A 22838-nucleotide genomic window follows, 5' to 3' on the forward strand; every position below is an offset into this window, starting at 1 on the left:
CTGGGTTCAAAAGAGTCTTATTAAATGTTTTATGCTCTGTCATATCTCGAATATATGTGTATCCCTGTGTACCGGAAACATCATTAGGGTAGTTTCTAGAGAAAGGGGCTGCTGCATATCATACAGGTCTTTTATGAATGATCCTCTCTGCCTTTTAGCTCTACCATTGTCATTTCCATTTATCGAAAATTCAGCAAATGCCTTTGGTGATGAATGCAAGTGTGAAGTGGAGTGATGAGAGGACAGAAACGTTTGTACTGCAACATCAAAAAGTAGCTTCTCGTTTGAAGAACAAACACACAGCGTTGGTAACCATAGGGGATTACGCTGCACTCCCCCAGTGGACGGCTCTGATTGGCTGCTGGAACATTGACCTTGACCTTCAGAGTTAGAGGGAAAAGCTTAGCTTAAGAGAAAGACAGGGTCAAAACAATGATGGTAAACCACAGGGACAGAACTTGACAGTAAAATGAAACAATTATAGGTTCTGAATTGTGTTGTACTGAAAACAGTTTTATAGAACAGTAAACTATGAGCAGTTATCTTATTGATTCTTTGACAGACATGAAAGTAAAAACTTTTCAGCCATTTATTATTCAAACGGGTGCAAAATGATATATTTGTGTTAAAGATTATTGAACATTTTCTAGAAAACACCACTGGGCTACAGGCCAAGTGTTTTATTCTATGATGAATGGTGAAAATACAATTTACAATTTATTCAGAGCATTATTTATTTTTCTGGCAGAAATACAAGGTAGATTTTTTATGAAACAATTTCACTTCACTAAAATGCAACACTATAGGCTACTGTTAAATATTTAGTCAAATGGTTAGTAGGGGTCAGGTAGATTTTATGATTATTATTTGAAAGAAATTAATATTTTTATTTAGCAAGGACACATTAATTGATCAAAAGTTATAGTAAAGGCATTTATAATGTTACAAAATATTTCCATTTCAAATAAATGCTGTTCTTAAGTGTTCTATTCATCAAAGAAGTGTGAAGAAAGTATCCCGGTTTCCACAAAGATATTAAGCAACTCAACCATTTTCAACATTGATAATAATAAGAAATGTTTCTTGAAATCATCAGCATGTTATGCCAAGTTCACACTGAACGATTTTAAGCCGGATTTTCGCTCGACGACAGGTTTTGGGAGATTGCCGACAAATGCCCAAAATCATAAGCAAATCGGTGCTTGTTCACGCAAGTGACAATCAAAGAGTGTGAATTATCAAAGACGCGATCTGAGATCAAAATCCTGCTGTGTGAATGTGTTCTGACTGAAAACTACATCGGCGATGACCTACAGCCAATGACAGAGCAAGATACTGGGCAGCGGGATGTTCGGGGAGGAGTTATAGACCAGAATATCAGTATTTTAACAACAATTTTTTACAACAATTATATAAAAGTTAAAACAGAAACAAAGTACAAACATTTGCTTGACCAGCAGCACATTGGAACCATTTCCTCCTGTATAATCAATTTTTTTCTTCTCCTTTTTCGCTGCAAATCAACGCACAGGCAATTTGGATCTCAAGCTTCTTGGACTTGCGTTATTTCCTTATCACTTCTCGCGTGTTTGGTTGTGAAACGAAATTTGCGGACCAGACAGAAGTTGTTGGCGAAGTGTGAATCGTGTAGTGTGAACACAGCAGCAACTGAATGTTACCCCAGATCACACAGTGTGAAAAGAACAGTGACCTGACTACTTTGAAAATCGTGCAGTGTGAACTCAGCATTAGAATGATTTCTGAAGGATCACTGAAGACTTCTGAAAATTCAGCTTTGCAAGCACAGGAATAAATTACATTATAAAATATATTTCAAAAAGTTATTTTAAATTCTAATAATATTTCACAATATTGCTGTCTTTACCGTATTTTAAATCACACAAATACAGCGTTGGTAAGCAGAAGAGACTTCTTTCAAAAGCAAACAAACAAGCAAATACACTCTGGATATGTATAAATTACTGGTGCCCGGTATCTGAATTATGGATCCTGAAAGGACGTTAGCAGCAGTTGTCTAGAAATATGCTGGCACTTTGCAAAGAAGCTCTGTGTGACTCAGCATAAGTCATTCAAACAAACCACCATTCCTTTCTTGTTTTTCCAGACATTTCATGCTCTGTGTGTTTTGGTGAATACACACAAAATGACACAGATGTCAAAGACTGACATTTACACCGGCCTAACAAAAATGAGAAAAACATGCATGTTAGTTTGCCGACTGTGAAAAATACTCTGCGCCTTTAGTGGGGGAAAATAAATGATCTAATGCTACCATTTGTCACCCTAGCACTGAATACCTGTGAGCATAACTGAATGTCTCATTCTGAAAAGATGCACAATACACAGATGCACTCGGCAATAAAACTGTCACACTAGCAAAAACGTTGCTATGTGTACGTTTATTCTCTCTTATTTGCCGAGTTCCGCAACTGTTAGGACTACCTGTTCAGAATAAAAATGAACTTTTGTTTATTTACTGTCTGGCTTGATTCTCACAAATTATCATTGTGCTCATGTCAGTCAAAGCAAAGACTGTGGCCCATTAGGGTGTGATAAGAGCCTTAAGCTAAGTGTTTACAACCAAGATAATTAATAATGATAATAAATGACAAACCACATGCCCCATGTGCATGAAGATCCCAACACAGAGACAAAGAGGGAAGGGAAAAAAGAAGCAACAGCAATAACAGCATAGACGTCACCTTTCCAAAGCTTTAAAACCTAGCAATGGCTTTAAACATGGCTTGTTCAATCACAATTTAGAGTTGTAAACCATTTTTTAAATGGTGTGTCTGTAAAATTGCAGACAATTCAGCTCAAGCACATGTGAAGCCCTTGTGGACACTGTTTGGATAAGTGGTTCTGTCAGGCTGTGTTTTCTTTTACATTTGCAGTCAGGTGAAACCGAGTGACAGCAGAAACCTTTTCAGCAAGGTGCACTTGCACACGGACGAGCCTCATTCCACGAGACATATTACTCATGAAGGCGGCTGGAAGGCGTTCTGCTGATGTTGGCACAATATATATATGGAACAAAACTGGTTCTGGCCCCCTGTAACAGTGCTTAGATTCAAATGTTCAAACACCTACAATGCCTTCAGTTTCACAATAAAAGGGTTTGGGAAACACTTTATAACACCTTAATAACACAGATTATTAAGAAGTCATCATTGGTACAACTGAGATGTGTCAAAAAGCTTCTATTTAGCAGTTTTAACAAGCTTAAATAAATAAACTCCTAATAATAAACTCAAATTATATTTTCAGTATAATGTTAGCCAAAACGTTCAAGCTGACTCCAAAAGTTTGTGTAAAACCTGATTATGATGCTCTCCAAAATGAATTAAGAATGATCCAAAGAGCATCTTGTGAACGAAAGCAAGAACATCAGACCACATGTTAATGAGGTTAATGAGGTTACATATGATTATTGACCATGAAATTTCAAGATATTTCTTCTTCATTTTAGAAAGATGTTTTTTTTTTGTTGTTGTTGTTATAATTAAAAAAAGATTCTGAAACTTTACAGGATAAAATTCTGAAATACAGATTGTCTATTGTCTCAGACTTTTGGACCCCACTAACATAATATACAGCCCGTTCTCATCCTTTGGCGTCATACATGTGACTCTTTGTACATTTCGTTGAAATCTTACGCACATGGCATCCTTTAGCATCAATATGAGACGCAGAACCTAAGGCGTCATACAGGTGACGCTCGTCTAAATCCAACGCACATGGCATCGTTTAGCGTCAATATGAGACGCAGATCCCAAGGCGTCAGAACCGTACCCTACCCCAGACCTAAACCTACCCATAACTGTGCGTGTTATATTGACGCTAAAGGATGCCATGTGCGTAAGATTTCGACGAAATGTCATATGGCGTCACCTATATGACGCCAAAGGATGAGAATGCGTTGCAATATAATATAATATAATATAATATAATATAATATAATATAATATAATATAATATAATATAATATAATATAATATAATATAATATAATATAATATAATATAATAATGAAAGGTAAAGCCTAAAGCCCCGTTCACACTACACGCGACCAAGCGACGCGATACCATTCATTTCAATGGTGTGCGGGCGACTTCCGGCGACACGTGCGACAGCGACCGTTGGCGACTAGATGGGGCGTGTCTGGCGACGCGACAAAGTTGAGAAATGTTTAACTTCATGCAAATGAAGAGCGATTTTCGCGAGCGACAACCAATAGGAGTGGAGCGCACGTGATCCTTCTCCTCAGCCCCTGAAGTACTGCTGGAACCGGACTTCATCCAGCCGCAGTTCCTGCACCAGCCGGTGGTACTCGCCGTGCTGTCTCCGAGCCCGAATGGTCTCGTGAACCCAGATAGACCGGCGTTTGCGCTTATGCCGTAGATAAACGGCCGCAACGAGAAAAATCGACTTCTGTGTCTCGTTCATCTTCATGCTTCACTACAGACGTTTTTATGTACGGAGTATATTTATATTTAGTATTTTCCCTCCAGAAATTGTGTTTTTTTAGCGGCAAGAAAGCTGATTCGCTGTCTTTTGGATGTCATACTAGTCAACCAGTAGTGGGAACGCCCACTAGCGACCTCATCGCCAGCGACTGGCGACTTGCAGCGGCAAAGTCGCGTGTAGTGTGAACGGGGCTTTAGGGGTGATTTACATACAGTAGAATACGTTTTTCCATTCCACTGTGCTACTACCAAAAAAGTGGTAGACGGACGTCTTTAACCGTTGTGCTCGTGTCTTTTGCAGCCCCTCCCGCATGACAAGGCATTCTAAATTAAAGTTTAAAGGCGCTCAAGTTAATAACTTTTAACTTTTAACAAGTTTTTAACAGCAAAAACGCATTCTGTGTGAGCTGGCCCTTAGAATACATAGAAAGTGCCATCGATAAAATTGGACCTCATTCATCACAGACTCCAGAACAAATTCTTTTTGGATCTAAGTAAGCGTAAAATGCAGTACATGTCACCTCGACTGCAAACGTGGTCAATCAATATGGGTTTTCCAATGAACTTTTAAATTCCCCACAGATAAAGACAAACGTTACATACCTTTCGCAGCAGGCAGCAGATCCTCTCAATATTCCGCAGCCTTTCACGCTGTTAAAAGAAATAAAGATCTGTTAAATCTCCTATAACACCTAAAACGCCAGTCTCAAGGACAAAACTATGAAGGCCACATCCTTAATTTGATAAAAAAAAGTTGATGTGATGCATCAAAAAAGCAGGAGTAGGGTGGATTTTTAGATTTTAACTTCCATGATTTTAACTTCCTAAAATATCCATGAGTGTATATGCATTCATACGTGACAGTGGTTGGTTTTGCTGCCTAAGGCTCGTGTTTTCTGTAGCTCCTGGCCAATGTTCCCTTGCAGAATCATAGAGCACTGTACACTGGCAAGGACATCAAGGGACTTTCATTTAGAAAAACAACAGCCAAGAGGTGGAAAATACAGCAGGGAGATTTTTTAATGGCATGTGAAAGTGGCATATGGTGATTCCATCCAAACGTACGTTTTGGGGGTCGGGAAAAGTGGCAATACTCTCAAGGGAGAATGTTCCAAAATCTATTTTGATATTCACACTCCCAGACATAGTAAAGTCAGTGCTTTATCATTTAATCACATGTGTGCAATGGATTCAATCTAATTCAACAGAGATTTGAATGCATGGTCTGCTGATTCAAATCAGGCTAACGTTTCCTTCTTTTTTTTTTTTGCACCAATAATTTACTTTCTCTGCATGCAGTTTTTTCCCCTCTATATGCACTATGGAATAATTTTTCATATTTGAGGCACAAAAAGAAGCAGAACTCAATGGGAGCCATGTGTGGATGTATGTTTGGCACAAATAAATCTTACATGAGTGACACAGAAGAAAAATGGCCGCACTGCCTAAAAGAGCCCTATTCTCATGCCCTTTGGCAAGAAGTGCAAAGATGTTGTTTTCTGCAGTAATGAAGACTAAACATACATATTTTATTGCCATTTTTTAACATTTCAACTTAACTTCATTCAACACAATGCATTATTTATACTACTAGCCTGCACTTGTAAATAATGTACTGTTATTCACTAATACACAGAGCCACCCATAGTGACCACTACAACACTCCTTCTCAGCAAGAATGGCCTTGTTAGTCACTTTAGTCACACATACAAACTAAAGATGATGCTATATTCTTATTTTCTAGTAAATGTTTTATTTTTTTTACATGTACAAATAATTTGCAGACAGGGGCGTCATGAACCTGTTTTTCTTGAGAGGCAGCAATAGAAGTCCTGTCTCACTTGGTGGTGCCCTATGCAAGATAACACATTAGAGATTTATTTTTTAATTGCTTAATTGCTTATTTAATAAAAGACATGTCCAGGCTCAAATAATATGTAATATAATATATATCGAAGTAAAAAAGTTTGTTTGTTTAACTATATTAATCTGTATTATAATATAATATAATAATATATTTAAACAAACTACAAAGATCTTGCAATAATATAACAACATAATTATATGTAATACTATATATAATTATTATATATTATATTATAAATTAGATTGATGTAGGCTATTTAAACTTTTTTTTACTATAATCTAACAATATATTTTTCAAAGATACAAATAATTCAAAATCCACTGGCACAAAAGTGCCATGATGCTTCTGTTTGCTGAATTTGGTGAAAAAAAAGAAATAAAAGAAAAAGTAATATATGCAGCTATTTTCCAAAAGTTTCTTCGGTGCAGTTTCAACTGTTTTTTCTAAGGCTTTGGATTGACAACCCCCCCACTGTCTTGTTTCAGCAGCTGTGTTTCAGAGATTACACCAAACATCCATGAAAGTTAGACAGAACTCTGACTATTTTTGGACCGCACTTCATTTTAGTTCATCCACAATTTGCTTAGGACTTGTTTTCACACCATTCCACTCCTCAACAACAGCATGCAAATATATTCCACTGGCAGCCATAGCGACTGGAGATAACTGCAGCCATATCAGCACTTTTAATTAGCAGGCAATTAGACTCAGCTCCCTTTGAAATATTCGTCAGCACAAATTCTGCTTGACAAGTGCTTGCATACAGTAAACAATATATTAAATACAGGACAGAGAGTCAATACAGCAGCAAGATCATAATGTTCTTGAGCCATAGAATCTGCAACATACGGTAATCCTTGACGGAGATACAAATGCAAACAAAGCAGAACTGAGTCTGAATCTCTGATGATGTGCAAATAATATTCAGCATACCAATAATAATGGCATAGAAAAGAGCATCAACAGATGTGATCAAAAGCTGAGCATCTGAACAAACTCATACTATTTTGGTCCTGCTTTGCATTCCTTCATAAAATCATGAACAAAACATGGAAAAATAAAGATTTTTTTTTTTTTTACTAAAATATGACCTAGACCTCCTTAAATAGGGGTTCACATGCAGTGAGTTTTTGCTACAATCCAAAATTGTCAATTGTTTTATATAAATAAAAGATGGCTTGTCTAATGTAAAATATGGGCCCTGACCCAAAGCAAAAATATAAGAGCTTTGCTATGTTTGTTGAAGCACCCCTCATTTCTCTCTCTCTCTCTCTCTCTCTCTCTCTCTCTCTCTCTCTCTCTCTCTCTCTCTCTCTCTCTCTCTCTCTCTCTCTCTCTCTCTCTCTCTTCTCTCTCTCTCTCTCTCTCTCTCTCTCATGTTTCAATGCCAGAGTAAAATGGTCAGACTTGCTGCTCAGATCATGCAGCTAATTGAGTGGTATGGAGAGTAACAGATGATATTTGACCCCAAAGGGACCATCCGTATCCAATTCAAAGTGGGCCCTGAGGAGGGTTGTGTGACCTCTACTAAGGCGGACATTTTAGGTAATATTGTTACCATAAGCTCTGAATTAGACAGTTAGATAATGTTTTAGCAATGCTCCTGTAGCTCAACTGGTAAAACTTAGCGCCGTCAAAGTTATGGGTTTGATTCACAGGGATCACATATACTTGGGAAAATGTATAGCTTTAATGTACTGAATGTTGTTTTGGATTACGTGTATGGAGGTATATATATATATATATATATATATATATATATATATATAAACAGAGCTGATGTGTTGGATTGGTCATATTGTGCATGCTGACAAACATCTGGATCATAAAACTCTTGCCGTCATGCAAGCAACATAATGATAGCTCTAGTTTAGTGTTGTTTTACATTGAAATCAGCCACATGTGTGGTGATGTCTACATAGCATGATAAAATGTTAAAAGCTTGAGCACATCATAGCACAGCAGATACAAATTCTGTCTAATGAGCACATAATGTTAACATGAAGGATGCCTCGTTTCAACACATAAAGAAAACTCATCAAGGATTATTAGAGCATCTTATAAATGAATAGCATCAGAAGTGTTTAATTGCTGGAGAATTACGTCTGGAATGCCTTCATAGAATTAGCCGGGCAGTCAAGGACAGTTAAATGTGACGGTTCTGCTAGCTCTCGCTCTTTGATTTATCAGAGACATTAAATTTTAAAACTTTTAAACCTCACTAAATTATGTTTGTTTTATGCTTCCAAAATTGCCAAATGGGGTAAGAAAAAAATTACAATTCAAGATGTATTCTGTCTTACGCTAATATCCTTAGCAGTTTTGATTCACAAGTTAATATATCTTGTTTCAAGGGTTTAGATATTATTTACTGGAAAACAAGACAAAGGTTCTAGGGTTGTGATTCGAGTAAACAAAAAGTAATGACAGTTTTCTGTGATTAATTAATTAATCTCAGTCGCATTCCAACGTTTAAATCTGTAATCATAATTGCACATTGAATCCTCAAATTTAAATAAAACCTTTATTTACATAACACTTTATTTATATAACAAATTATCACATTATCTTCACATTAATAAACAGGAAAATAATGTTTTAAAATTCATTAGAACTAGATTCATTTCAGCCATAAAGCAGCTCGCCAATAATCATAAATGTGATTATTCAAGTCAGTTTAGTTCAATGCTGTTTAAATTCCCTTCAATAACGGTCAAAGTTGTAAAGTTAATCGATTTTGAAACATGTCCAATTCAGCTATAAGCAGCTCTAAAGAAGACAATAGTGTCATTTTTCAGCTTAAGTCAGTTCAATGTTAATTCAAATTCTGTTCAAAAACAGTGGCAATGTTGTAAAGTTAGTGTCATTATCCAGCTCAATCCAGTTTAAATTGTGTTCTTACAGTGTCAGTGCAGTTAAATCGATTATATTACTGAATATTAATTCAATATCGATACCAATACCAGTAGTGATATCGATCCTGCTATTAACTGTTTTTTTGTGTGTGCAATTTCAGAGGATAAAATGGAGAAAGAAGTATTTATAGCCATTCAAGCATGGCTGATATAAATGCGTACCATCCTTTTTTTCAACACAAATAGCATTTAACACTAGCCAAAGGAAATTAGGGAGAAAAAAACATTAGCGTAGCCTCAAAATAAAAATGCTGTATTAATTGCGTGAATTAATTCTCAGACTTAAGAAATACTGATTAAGAAACAAATTTCTGCACATTAATGGCAGGTGTAAAAGGAGCCTGAGAGACTGAAAACAGTGACTGCAGCACTACTGTGTAGACTAGAGTCATAAGGGGAGCTCCAATGAGAATCACAGGATGAAGTCCTGACTTCCTCCCAGCTGAAGACTGACAGAAGCCACCAATTAGCCAGGCAGGGTGTGAGATTGACTTGACTGGGTGGTGAGATCAGCTAGGAGGCCATCAATCTTTTAGCACCCCCCACCTTCCAGATCCTCCATTCCCTCCAGTCTGACAGAGGGGTGGGTGACATATAGAGCGTGTATCTCTTACTTTGACACTTTGTTGGGAAGACAGCAATAAACTACGACAACAGAAGTTTTGAGCGGAACAGATACGTGACTCAGATACTTTGTCTACACATCACGGTGCCCTATTCTGAATTAGACTTTCTGACACAAAGTCCAAAAATATCTGCATTCGCCTCCGCCATTGCCTCTTGATTTGTTTTCTGTCACAACAGCCTGGCGAGTTATGAAGTGCACACATGTAAATTATTCTGCAATGCTGGCATCTAGAATGACAATGTTGTTCTAAACTTTTGGATAACAGTTGGTGTAACCAAAAAGCTGGAAAAGTTGCCTCATTTTGAATTAATTAGTGAGATAAAAGCTGCCAGGGCCTCCAGCAGAGGAAAGACAACACATAGACAGCTGCTCTATGGATTATTCATGCAATGCTGCGGATGACAGGAAATGTTTCCGAGTTTGGGGTAGGCAACACACCTGGTGCCTGCAAAAGATCAGAGGGCTTGCTAAAATATATTCCCACCATAAACAAATAAACACACACACACACACACACACATTTATGTCTGTGAAAGTGCAGGAAAGGGCAATGAATCAAATGATCAAGTCTATTATTTGCATGACTTACCGCGTGAAGTGGATTGCCCTGATCGATCGGCACCTTGAAGTCTGCCTGAAGCTCATCAAAGGCTGTTATCTGAAAACCCAAAGAAAAAAAGAAACACGACCATTATCATTAGCCTAGACGCATGGATTTGCAGCGTTTGCGCGATCTTCGAGGATACATGCTCTTTTGTTCAGATGTATCCTCCGTTATTTCAGCATTTCATTGTTATAAAGTATAAGTAGAGCTGACTAAAATATATTGTGTATTATTAATTATAATATATATATACATATTCATATTGACAAAGTTTATATATTTATACACGAGTCATAATGTGACTGTTTTAATCTTGAGTTCAGCGAAATCTTGAATATATCATGAATATTCATTACATCAGGTGGAAGTGCTTGATGTCTCAAAAATTGTATAGATTGCCAATGCATATAAAATTATCCCCTTTAGTTAATGCATTAGAGCAAAAAGGGTCTTGTGGTGCCTTATGGCGATAGCACATGCACAAGGCAGGAGAAGCCTATTAAAGTTAGATCAAATTAGACAAGCTTATTTCCCCTGTTACAGACCAAACTGCCCTCCCTTCCCACACTGCCTCTCTCATAGTATACCAAATGCTCTTTCAGTTCTGTAGGCGACATGAGCAGTAAAAGGGGTTGATTTTGACAGCTTTTCTGCTCTGCTGTCAGATAATGAGTTATCTGAGTTATCATGAGAATTGGGTAACGCTTCCTTTTACAGTCCTGTTACCCATGTACTTACTATGTACTTATTATAGTAATTATAATTACTGGGTAATAACTAGATACTAACCCTGAACCTACCCCTAAACCTACCCCTAACCTATGTACTTACCTTATATTAGCCAGTACTTTCTAGGTAAGTACACTGTAAGTACACATAAGTACTGTACTGTAAAAGGAAGCGTTACCGAGAATTGCTACATAAAAAATGCATTACATAAACAGTTTTAAATCTGGCCATCCTATAATAATCACATTGCACCACGAAAGGGGGATCATTGAACCATAGAAACAACACAAGTGGAATAAATAACTGAACACTTCTCTTAATGTTGATGAAGCATTAAAAACCACTTAAAACAGGTTAATTTAAAATAAGGCCGGGTTTAAACCTGATAGCAGCATGTGAATTTTAATCATAGTTGTAATAAATTCAAAATGTCCCTGCATAAGTTGCATGTCTTCTACTGTGTGAGCAAGATGCATTCACAAAGCCATGTTACTAAAAAAGACAACCAACAAAGAATGTAACATGTGCATAATGCATCCATGTGGAAACATTGCTGTTTTGTTCCCTATGTGACATCAGTATACCCATTTGGGGATTACGCTACTGAAAAGAGCTAAGCTGACTGCAGAACTGTACTGTATATAAACATACTTATGTGAAAGAATGGTAATTTTTGCTCAGTAAATGGTTCAGTGCAGATTTTTTAAAATAATTCGAAATTATTTCCTCATAAACACTCTCATATTTATCCATGATTATAACACATTGTGCTGCGGTCAGTAAAATGGAATCAGGCTGTGAGAAATGATAGATTGTTGCTGGATTGCCTGCTGTAATCTCTACAAATGTTATCATGCTTGACCTCATCCATCACCTCATTCTCTAACACTGACCCCATACCTATTATTTCCAGAATTGTGTTAGTATTAACTTTACAAATCCTCTTAGTGGTATTACCCATGGTTTGGGGTTAGAGACCTTCCGTAATACTAACTTGCATAAGCTACAGTAAACCAACATAGGCTCACTGGAAACGTGACTCACATATTTTTGCAAAAACACTTTTACCATAGTGCATCTTTTACCACAGATTTGTAAACCAATTTGATGTTTGTATCACATAACCAGTTCCATATGTATGGCATTTCTGATGTAGTAAATTTGCTTGGTAGCTTCCCTGGTACCGCGATAGAGAGAGGTACAAGCGATTCATACCATGAATCACAAGTCACAGTAAAAGAGCTCACAGACTTGTAGAAGCAAGCTAAAATTGCATGGTTGCCTCAGAAAATGTGTTTTTATCCAACACATTCTCATCCCAAGGCGTCATCTAACTGACACTTTTGACCATGCATCAACATGCCGACGCACATGGTACCCCTTAAGCGTCAATATGAGACGCTCATCCTCGGGCGTCATCTAACTGACGCTTTTGACCATGCGTCTAAATCCGACGCACATGGCACCCTTTAGAGTCAGTTAGATGACGCTTCCGTTATGGGTAGGTTTAGGTCTGGGGTAGGGTTAGTGTTAGACCACTAGGAGGCGCGTCTCATATTGACGCTTAAGGGGTACCATGTGCGTCGGCATGTTGACGCATGGTCAAAAGCGTCAGTTAGATGACGCCTTGGGATGAGAACGGGCTGTTTTATCTTACTTTTACTTGTTTTAACAATAGGATATTAGAACATTCGGGTGCAGTTCAACGTGTAGCATAAATAAGGTGTCCTTCGATGTTGAACAAGAGCTTGTCGTAGTAGTTTGCAGGATTACTGAATTAAACTTGCCACAATTAGGACGACCACTATACATCTCAATAATACATTCAACCCTTCACAGATGAACGCACCACTGCACTCACAGATAATCTGTTAAATACTGTTCTAAACTGTGCATCTTTGGCAGGCGTTTTGTGGGCACTAATGTGTTGGTTTCCACTGGCTGTGAAAGTGTACTCGAAACATCTGCTGAGGGAGCTTCTGACTCTCTGAGTTAGTTAAGCTAATGTGGGGATCATTTCCCCTCAGATGTAGAATAACACACAAGGGGAAATATGCAGATTAGGATTCCCTTTAGACGGTTAAACAGGATTTCTTTGAAAAGGACAACAGACAGATTCTGCTGTGCTCCTAATCTTAGTTGAGATAACGAAAGATAGACTTAGCTGTGTTTGAAAAAAATGCATTTATTAGGCAATTCTGATTGGTGCCACTAGTGATTTTTGCGACATTATTAAAAAATGAAATGTGCAGTGAGTGGTGCTAAAAAAGTGTTTAGTTTTACTAGAAAAGTAGATAGGGATGGACAATGTCGGTCCTGGAGAGTATAGCTCCAATCAAACACACCTGAACAAACTAATCAATAACCCCTTTCACACATTCAGTCTTTACTGGTAAATTAACGGTAAATTACCGGTGTTGTGCCGAATTTCGACCCCCGCCAAATTATTACCCCCTTAGCATTGGTAGCTTTAGGATTAGTTGTGGGGGAGGGGTTAGGATTAGGGCCGGGGTTGGGATTAGGCAATCAGGTACTGACTTCAACGAGGGGGGTAATGATTTGGCAGGGGGTCGAAATTAGGCACAACACCGTTAATAGATCATGTGTGAACACGACCTTTTCAAAAATACCGGTAGGCCTATATCAGTTCTGGCAATTTACCAGTAAGAGAAGTAACATTAACATTACCAGTAAATTACAGGTATGATGCGCTGTGTGAATGCAGAATGAAGATTATCGGTATGAGCACGTACGAGCCAGAACACGCTGGCGTAAGAAGTTTTCTTTGGGCCAGCTTTTTCAACGTGTCGCACTCGAGACGCAGCCTTCTTTTCCATTCATCAAGTATTGCGGCTCTGCAGTTGGATAACTACTATTATGCGTGTTTCGTGTTTTTAAGAGCAAAACATGTTCTGTTTGATCATCCCTTATGCCTGTCAATTAGAAGTCAAAATGTTTTGTCAAATTGGACAGTGAAACTAAAACGTTCTCCTCAGGTGGGCAAATAAAGACAACGGCGCAGCGTTTAAAGATCATTTCCAATGACTGACTTCACAGAATTTACTGGTATTTTGGTGCTGATGTGTGAATAGTCTCTACCGGTAAAAATCCAGAATGCCGTAGCTTGTGTGAACAGCATATTTGTGTATTTACCGGTAAAGTCATTCTGATAATTTTACAGTAATTTGACGGTATTGCTGTGTGAAAGGGGCTAATGTCTACAGGCTACAGGCAGGTGAGGTTTTTTTTATCAGGGTTGGAGCTAAACTCTACAGGACAGCGGTATATTTATTTAGCGGTATATAATAACTGATGTTGCCCATCCATCCCTGAATTCTTTTTTGGTCTTTTAACCACAGACCTTGGCTGAATCCGAAATCGCTCCCTATACCCTCGAATAGGGCATTATTCGAGGGGACAGCCATTTGTAGTGCTGTCCGAAACCATAGTGGACGTTATTGAGTGCACTCATTCTATACATTGCACCGCAATAACAAGTGTACAGCCGATGTTTCATTCACTCCTTTAAGTGAACTGTATTAGTGGACTAACATAGGGAATAGTGATTGAGGCCAGGGCTAAGGGGGCGATTTCGGATTCAGCCCTTTTTTCTCTTGTCAGACAACCTGAAGTCACCAAACGCAAAAACATAAAAGGCAGAAAGCATTTTCTATTTGGATATAGTAGTTTCTCTAATAGCTAGGTTGGCCCCATTAACCCCTGCTTGTAACTACACCATTTTGGGGACAAAGAGCCTCTCCTTTGATGGCCATACAAAAGTAGCCATGTACTACTGTTCAAAAGTTTGGGGACATTCAAAAGTTTTTAAGAGACATTTCTTATGGTCACCAAGGCTGCATTCATTTGAATAGAAATACAGTAAAAACAAAACAGCTAAATTTCAGCAGTCATTAATCCAGTCTTCAGTGTCACATGAACCTTCAGAAATCATTATATTATGCTGATTTGGTGGACATAAGAAACAATTCTTATTATTAATATTGCTGCCTAATATTTTTGTGGGAAACATGATTCCCTTTTTAAAATCCTTTGATTAATAGAAAGTTCAAAAGAACAGTATTTATTTGAAATAGAAATGTATTGAAACATTATAATTAAATTAAATTCACATTTATTTGTATAGCGCTTTTAACACATTGTTTCAAAGCAGCTTTACAGAAAATGCATGAAATGTCTTTAATGTCACAATGTATTAATGCATTCATTTCTATAAAAAAAAATTTTTTACCCAAAACTTTTGAACAATAGGGAAATCTAACCAAATAAAACTTTTTGCACGCAATAAATAAATCACAAATAATAGTAGATGTATTGCCAGTGACTTTGTAGAGGACTCTTAAAAGCATGAAATGTACTTTCAAGGCTATTGTGCCTGTCTGCTGCTTTTCACACTACAGCTCAAGATAGTCTCTTGGGATTGTGTGTGTTTGTGTGGTGCCATCAGCCATTAAGAATTTATAAATGCATGTATAAATAAGAATGTATGTGTATTATTAAAAACAAAACAAAAAAAAACATCACTTACAACACCTTCAGGATGTTGGCTGAAGGACCAACTAATGTTCATGGGTCCGGTTGCAACAAACCCCTTAAACTATAGAAAACCCGTATGATAAGGTTTTCTTAACTTATTGTGTTTGCTGCTACCATAGTCATAATGTCTTAATGTCCAGGAAGTCAACAACCATGACTTTATGATAACAAGTTCTTTTTAAATCAGGAGCTGCTCTCTTTGATGTCTGGGTGACATCCTCCATTCCAACATGGCTTAAAAGAATATGCATGATTCAGTGCATTCAACACAAAAACTGCATCAAAACAAACTGTACACTGAACACCAACAATCATAACCTAAAGTGTAAAACGCATTCAATTTGCAGATGTGAAAGGGGATCGACGTGTCAGGATTTTTCCATTGTGAGCCGATCGAATTAAGTCTATTAAAGATTCAAAAGCTGAAACTGCTGAGGACGGCATTCCTGCCTTCCTCATGCAATAACTGACAAATAAAAGGAACTTCTTTTAGAAAACATGAAGGACACTTTTAGGAATATTGGAAATAGATTGAGTTTGTTGATGTCTGACTAAAAGGTCTGGGTCAAATGTGATGTGCTCATAATTACCCCTTATTTAACCCTTGGGGCTATAATGTCTGTTGCTATGCAAAAGCAAGCCTAGGGCAAACGACTGTGCTGACCCAAATCTAGAGCAGTCTTGCGGTGCTATGAATGTGAGCAAGTGCTTTGATGCAGTTTTCCTCAAGGAAAAAAAAGTGTTACACCTTGCATAAAGTGCACAGACATAAAGGACAGTGCAACATCAAAACAGGTCAGGCACAAACTGCTGCCTTCCACAGTTGAACTACGGGGGTTTAACACAGGTACGGAGCTCCTGAAATGTAATCTGTACGGATAAAAAGGATCTGAAACAACCCACAAAGGTGCTTTGGTCATTGGAGTGGTGGGAATACCCACGAAAGGTGTGCAAAAGACTTCCCTGACACAAGCTGCTGCCACCAAGCCAGGATGTGCGCCAATGTTGTCACCCGAGTCTGAAATTCACAATCAATGGACACCCAAATGATCACTTAGTTTGGTGATGTAAGACATGTCGGAGACATTCATAATGCCAAGGATGCTTTGATCAGGTGATGGACAGTTTTGTCTGATGCATCAGCAACCCCTGCTCTAATACATGCATGCCATCCTGCAGCAATATATTTTCACAAAGCACGTCAAAGATGCAAACACTTACATGCCAGATCGCGAAGAAGATGAGAGAAGCACAGAGGACAAGAGAAAGCATATAGCAAAAGGCAGCGAAAGTGAACATTATTGAGAGGAAACTGAAAGGAAAATCTCCAGGAGAGAAGACGGTGCTCAGCGCCAAACTGGACTGAATGAATGGAAGCAGTTACGGGGCACGCGAGAGGGAGAGCATCATGTTCTTCATCAAAATATTTGCAACAATGTGTTGCAAACCTCGGCTACAGTTCACTGCGATCGCTTTGCCATATTCACGAATGAATGAATAATAATAATAACAAAAAGTCCAGTGGTGCGTCGATATTGCGCGAGTTGCAGCAGTGTAGCGAAGTCCCTGCGAGATCAAGGCATTTGTGGACGGTTAAGCAAATTGTGCGTTAATATTTTCCCATATGGTGTCGTCGGCATGGATAGTCCATTAAAGATGGAGATTTTGTGCGGTGAGGATTTGGGAAATGCAGAAATTTGAGTTAATGCACTGACACACGGTCCTGGCGATCAGTTCACCTTCCTAAACTGAAGGCGCAAGAATATGCTGGCTAACAGGTGGATTTAAAGAGCTCTCTCTCTCTCTCTCTCTCTCTCTCTCTCTCTCTCTCTCTCTCTCTCTCTCTCTCTCTCTCTCTCTCTCTCTCTCTCTCTCTCTCTCTCTCTCTCTCTCTCTCATAATCATACACTGGGTCAAAAGCATGTCCCACGTTACTTTCCTACTTTAAACAGCCATATTTACACGTTGAAATTAATTAGATTAAATTACAATGTAGCCTCCCATTCCATTCCATCACAATTATGGCATTATCAATCACTACGCCTAAAACCAACTGTCACGCCATAACTCATGTAGGCTTCTTCAAAATATAAACAGAAATATATAAGCCTATAGTGTATCTTTTAAAGAATCGCAAAGTTATGTCCTGACAGAAGGAAGAGGTTCATTTTAAAAATATTCCTCTTTTATAAGGTTTCTCTGCAATAAATAACACCGTCAGATATTTATAAAACGAGTTAATATCAAAGTCAGTCCACATCCTGACTGTCCATGTTCCCGATTTCATCGCCATTGAGTTTAGAAACACCACTCACTTAGGATAATTATATTTAATACATAAACTTTCCCCACCGATTTGCCTGTTTTGTTCCATAACCTAGGCTACTCAAGAATCAGTGCATAAGTGACTCATTAGTCATTTTCATCAGTAGGCCTCTAATTTCCTTAAAAAACTAATAGGCTTATACATTTAGCATTTTTTTTATACATAGCCTATTAAAAATAAAATAAAATTCAGAGGATTTATGCTTTATATTGTAGGCTATTTAGTAACTACCACAAAGTAAAATATAAATTATTTTCTTGCGCCATCTTGCGTTTCGACATGATAAAAAAGACAGAAAATTGTAAATTCTGACTTTAAATTTTGTGATGTAACAAAACAAATCGATTGACAGAATTACCATATTAGGCTAAATATCAGTATTAAGTAAGTGAATAAATGAACAGATAAATACACGATCGATTTACAGTGCATTTGTATACAAACCCGGTAAACTGGTATTGGCAGTTTTGTTTATGTTCTCCGGGCAACGGATTATTACAGTTTTTTTTTTATCTACAGCCTTTAATCCTCGATACAAAGATCCTCTCTCCATATGAACGGAACATTTGCATATAATGGACAGGAGGTAAGGTATCCAGAAGAAATATGCTAATATTGGTCAATTTATTTAGCTTAGCCTACTACAAAATATTTATAGGCCTTTCTTTGTCTTTGTAGGCTACCTATAGTAGGCTTTGAAGTGGGCGCAAGTGAGATAAAGTCTTTTTAAAATGACTCTCATTGCAACATTTTGCTCACAATAACAGGAATTAACGCTTAACTTCATTGAACTATTTTTCCTCATTAAAAAGTTTTACCCCTCAAGAAGATGTATGAAGACATATCCAGTCTTATAGCTGATTTAAAATCACATGACTCTGAGCAATATCATTTGTTTATGTAAATCTGTGTAAATAATTAATTAGGCTGCTGTAACTGGCACAATTTCTGAAAATCTAGTGTATTTTTAAATAAACACTTTTTAATTACAACACAAACATAAGTTCAAAAAGTACAGCATAACTGGTCATTCCCTTTGTGATTTCTCTCTCTTGTCACTTACAGTGAAATGTCACAGTCATACACGGATATGAAGAAACACACCGACGTCAGTGACTCATTCTGGAGTTTTGGAAAAGAGCAGGACTTCAAGCCTCACATTAGACACGTTGAGCCTGTTCTTACTGAGTATTTCATTCATCAATTTCTTTCTCATAAAGTATTAAAGTGGATTTAACTAGAGCTGAAGTTACTTCTGAATGACACCTTTTTTCGGTTTTCCCCATAGCTATTTGAAGCAGTGGATGCAAAGTGTCAATGTTTTATTGTATAATCTGAATTGTAAATTGAACTGAATTTTTGACTGGGACACACAAGAGTCTCTTGGTTACAGCTAATTGGGATACACTTGTGATCTGCCTGTGGCTATTTTCAGTATTTCAAATGTTCAAGTCAAACAGAATGTCTATATGTATCCTATTCATATACTTCGGTGTTTTTCTTCTACACTACATTAATGTGATGCCAATGGTTTTAGATGTGATCTTGACTGGAAATCCCATTTGCGCTGGATACCTGAACCTCGATACAGTGATGCCCCATTTCCACACATCAAAGATATAAAGTTTCCAGATGAAAGGAAACTGATGAGATCCTTCCCACGTGAGTTAGGCTTTGATCAGCAGAAATCTGTTCAAGTTAATAAAAGGATCTGAAATGGTGGCAGTTGTACATGGAAACTTTCCTATGTTTTCATTAGAGAAATCTGGAACATCTAAGACACTTTTACCTCTTTCTTTGGAATTTGTTGTTAGATTATCTTATTTATCGGCATGTCTATTTAGAGGCTAATATGATGTCAGAGTCCGAGTGGAGCTTTTATCCAAACTTTGGACAGCCCAAGACCTATCACACTGGAAAGAAATGTTATATGGATGGCATTAATCATACGAGAAGCATGAGATGCATTTCAGAAAATTCCCTGGAATCATCCATGGGGAGGAAAAAGCAGGGTAAGAGCAACATTATCAATGCTAATAATGTCACTCACTGCTGCTGTTCCCAACCATTTATATAGAGAAATTGTATTTAGTAATGTGTACAACAGTGCGCCCCATGTTGATTTAGATCTTGGGTCATTTGTATTTATTTTTCTAGTTTGAAACATTTGTGGCCTGAGAGACATTTGGAACTTTAATAAACCATCTCTTTTTTTTTCACAGACAAATGCAGCATCCCATTAACAAAGGTCAGGCCATTTCTAGTTCCTGAGTACAGCCCTGACTTTCACAAATATGAATCAACACTACGCAGGACCACTTTTGGGTAAGGACCAACATGCTTACTGTAGATGCAGAAAGATAGACCAAAAAGATGGAACGGTTGCCATGTCTTCATGCAAATTAATGAACATTAAACAATTTCCACCTCCTGGGAAGGGATATATCAACATCTCAAAGTTCCACACTAAACTGAACAGACACACACCCTACAATTTGGACTCTCACTTGTGCACATATAGGGCAATTAGGACATACCCAAAGACAAGGGCTGCATCAGAAATCGCATACTTCCCTATAGGCGAAAAACTGTATGTGACAAAATAAGTATGTCTGAATTCACAGTACTCATAAAAGAGTAGTCAAAGGCTACGTTCACACTGCAGGCTGAAACGACCCAATTCCGATTTTTTTGCCCCAATGCGACCTGTATCTGATCTTTTCATGACAGTCTGAACGACACAGATCCGATCTTTTCAAATGCGACCCAGGCCACTTGGGTATGTGGTCCAAATCCGATATGTATCCGATCGTTTGAAATGCGACTTCAATCTGAACGGCCAGGTCACATGTATCCGACCCGCACGTCATTGATATGCGACCAACGTCATAATTCTGCGTTGAAGTAGGCAGGGAATTGACCGTTGAGTACTCTTCTGCGCATGCGGGTCACTTCTGGGTCATTTCACGTTCACACAGGAGATCACAAAAGGTCGCATTTAATTGAAAAAAAAAAAAAAAAAAAAAAAAAAAAAAATCGGAATTGAGCATTAAGCCCCTGCAGTGTGAACGCAGCCAAAAAGTACCCTGATGACCTACTACTTCCAGCAGGATTGTAAAGTGTGAATACGATGGACACCTTATATCCCATGAGGCCACTGAGGATTTGTGAATGGCAGTGAAGCGATGCAATTGACACTGGTAGATCATATATGATAATGACAACATGGCGAAGATAGTACATCTGGATTACAATCACACACATTCATACTATATAGAACATACTTTTTTAGAAGTCGTGAAGTAATTACTTATTCAAAATAAGTACTCACTTAAGAGAATATGCGATTTCGGACGTAGCCAAGGGCTATAAATATTCAAGGACCTAATGATTTAACAAGAATAATTAACAAGAAACATCTGGAAGACAAGAGCAAAGGGACAAAACTTCAAAGTAAAAGCACAGGCATAGATCATAACCTCATAAAAAGGGAAACTCCAGTTAAATGAGTGAATCTATCTTACATGTTTATTTATATATTACTCCAGGTCTGGGTCTTTTGCCACATTCAAATCATTTTTACACCTAAAGCCCCAACCAAAAGACATCAGGTAGGTAAAACAAATCATCTTATTTATTTTGTCACTAATATAGAAAAGCAGCTAAATAATTGTATTTTTATGAGAAAAATGTATTCAAATGTTTAATAAAAGAATCATTCCAAACCCGTAAGATTTGATTCATCTTTGGAACACAAAATATCTTTTTGATGAAATCTTTCTGTCCCTCCACTGACAGCTACGCAACTACCACTTTGACACTTCAAAAAGTTCATAAAGAGATCTTAAAACAAATCCATATGAATTAGCTTCACTTTTTTGAATTCACAATTTATGAGCAGATTGAATTTAGGCTTTTATTCACATATAAACATTGATCAGTGGTTTTTGTAGTTTGTGTTTGGTAGTTGCGTAACTGTCTATGGAGGGACAGAAAGCTCTCAGATTTCAACAAAAAATCCTTATTTGTCTTCCGAAGATGAACAAAAGTTACGGGTTTTGAAGGTGAGTAAATGATGACAGAATAAAAATGTTTGGGTGAACTAACCCTTTAAGATGCTGTATATATTTACAGTCCACCGTATGCAGAGAAACATAAAAGTCGTCTGCGAGAGGAGGACATTCTTGAAGTCCAGAGTTTGAGCAGTTGGAGGCCAGCACCAGACATCTATGACAGGACAGTTTTACAGGACACCTCATTTGTAAGGTGTTGAAATCATGCTTACGTATTTTTAGAACAAACAAAATGCATTTTCTTTCCTTTAACACCACCTCATGGCTTTCCATCGAGACATTGTTCAGCACCAGCTTCACATTGGAAAGGACTGAAGCATTATTTGCCCTATTAGTTAGGGCTCCATCAAATAGATTGTCCTTAATTCCCTGTCAAATGAATTAAGATCTTGGCCCAGCATTTAATCGCAGGATAAAATAGGGAGCAGTAGTTGTGTTGGCAAGTAGTTAAGTAAATAGAATGTCTTTCAATTTCTGGTTTTAGGAGAATCAGAATTGAGTATATGTATCTTTCATAATCAGAATGATATTATAAGCGAACATTTTATTGCAGTCCATTTTTTTGCACTGAACCATATTTTACAGTGAGGGTGTAATTTCTTTTGTAATAATGCTTTTATCTGTATAGGGTAGTGTTTGATATTTATAAGACCCAC

The 22838-nt window shown here is 37.6% G+C and overlaps 2 protein-coding genes across 4 annotated transcripts in view; one reads left to right on the plus strand and one right to left on the minus strand.

Moving 5' to 3' along the window:
* The window catches only part of cnih3 (cornichon family AMPA receptor auxiliary protein 3), a 30928-nt gene extending 13656 nt beyond the window's left edge, over positions 1-17272 (minus strand). For both annotated transcript variants that reach the window (XM_056269318.1, XM_056269317.1), the window contains exons 1-3: positions 17005-17272; positions 10486-10554; positions 5090-5137 (exon numbers count right to left, since the gene is read on the minus strand). In XM_056269318.1, coding sequence (XP_056125293.1) covers positions 5090-5137; positions 10486-10554; positions 17005-17082 — 195 coding nt within the window. In that variant the 5' untranslated portion in view covers positions 17083-17272. The remainder of the gene's footprint in view (positions 1-5089; positions 5138-10485; positions 10555-17004) is intronic.
* Positions 17273-19155: 1883 nt separating this feature from the next.
* Positions 19156-22634, plus strand: LOC130103116 (spermatogenesis-associated serine-rich protein 1). 2 transcript variants are annotated; one of them, XM_056269315.1, is made up of 6 exons: positions 19156-19297; positions 19647-19771; positions 19954-20121; positions 20332-20434; positions 21658-21720; positions 22244-22633. In XM_056269315.1, exons 1-6 carry the CDS (start codon positions 19179-19181, stop codon positions 22380-22382), a joined length of 717 nt encoding a protein of 238 aa, XP_056125290.1. In that variant the 5' UTR covers positions 19156-19178; the 3' UTR covers positions 22383-22633. The 2 variants fall into 2 exon arrangements, with proteins under 2 accessions (XP_056125290.1, XP_056125291.1); XM_056269316.1 differs by lacking the exon at positions 21658-21720 and having other exon boundaries at positions 22244-22634.
* The last annotated feature ends 204 nt before the right edge of the window (positions 22635-22838 follow it).

This window comes from Rhinichthys klamathensis, unplaced genomic scaffold, assembly GCF_029890125.1.
Source record: "Rhinichthys klamathensis goyatoka isolate OS25496 unplaced genomic scaffold, OSU_Roscu_1.1 h1tg000281l_1, whole genome shotgun sequence".
Taxonomy (NCBI): Eukaryota; Metazoa; Chordata; class Actinopteri; order Cypriniformes; family Leuciscidae; genus Rhinichthys; species Rhinichthys klamathensis.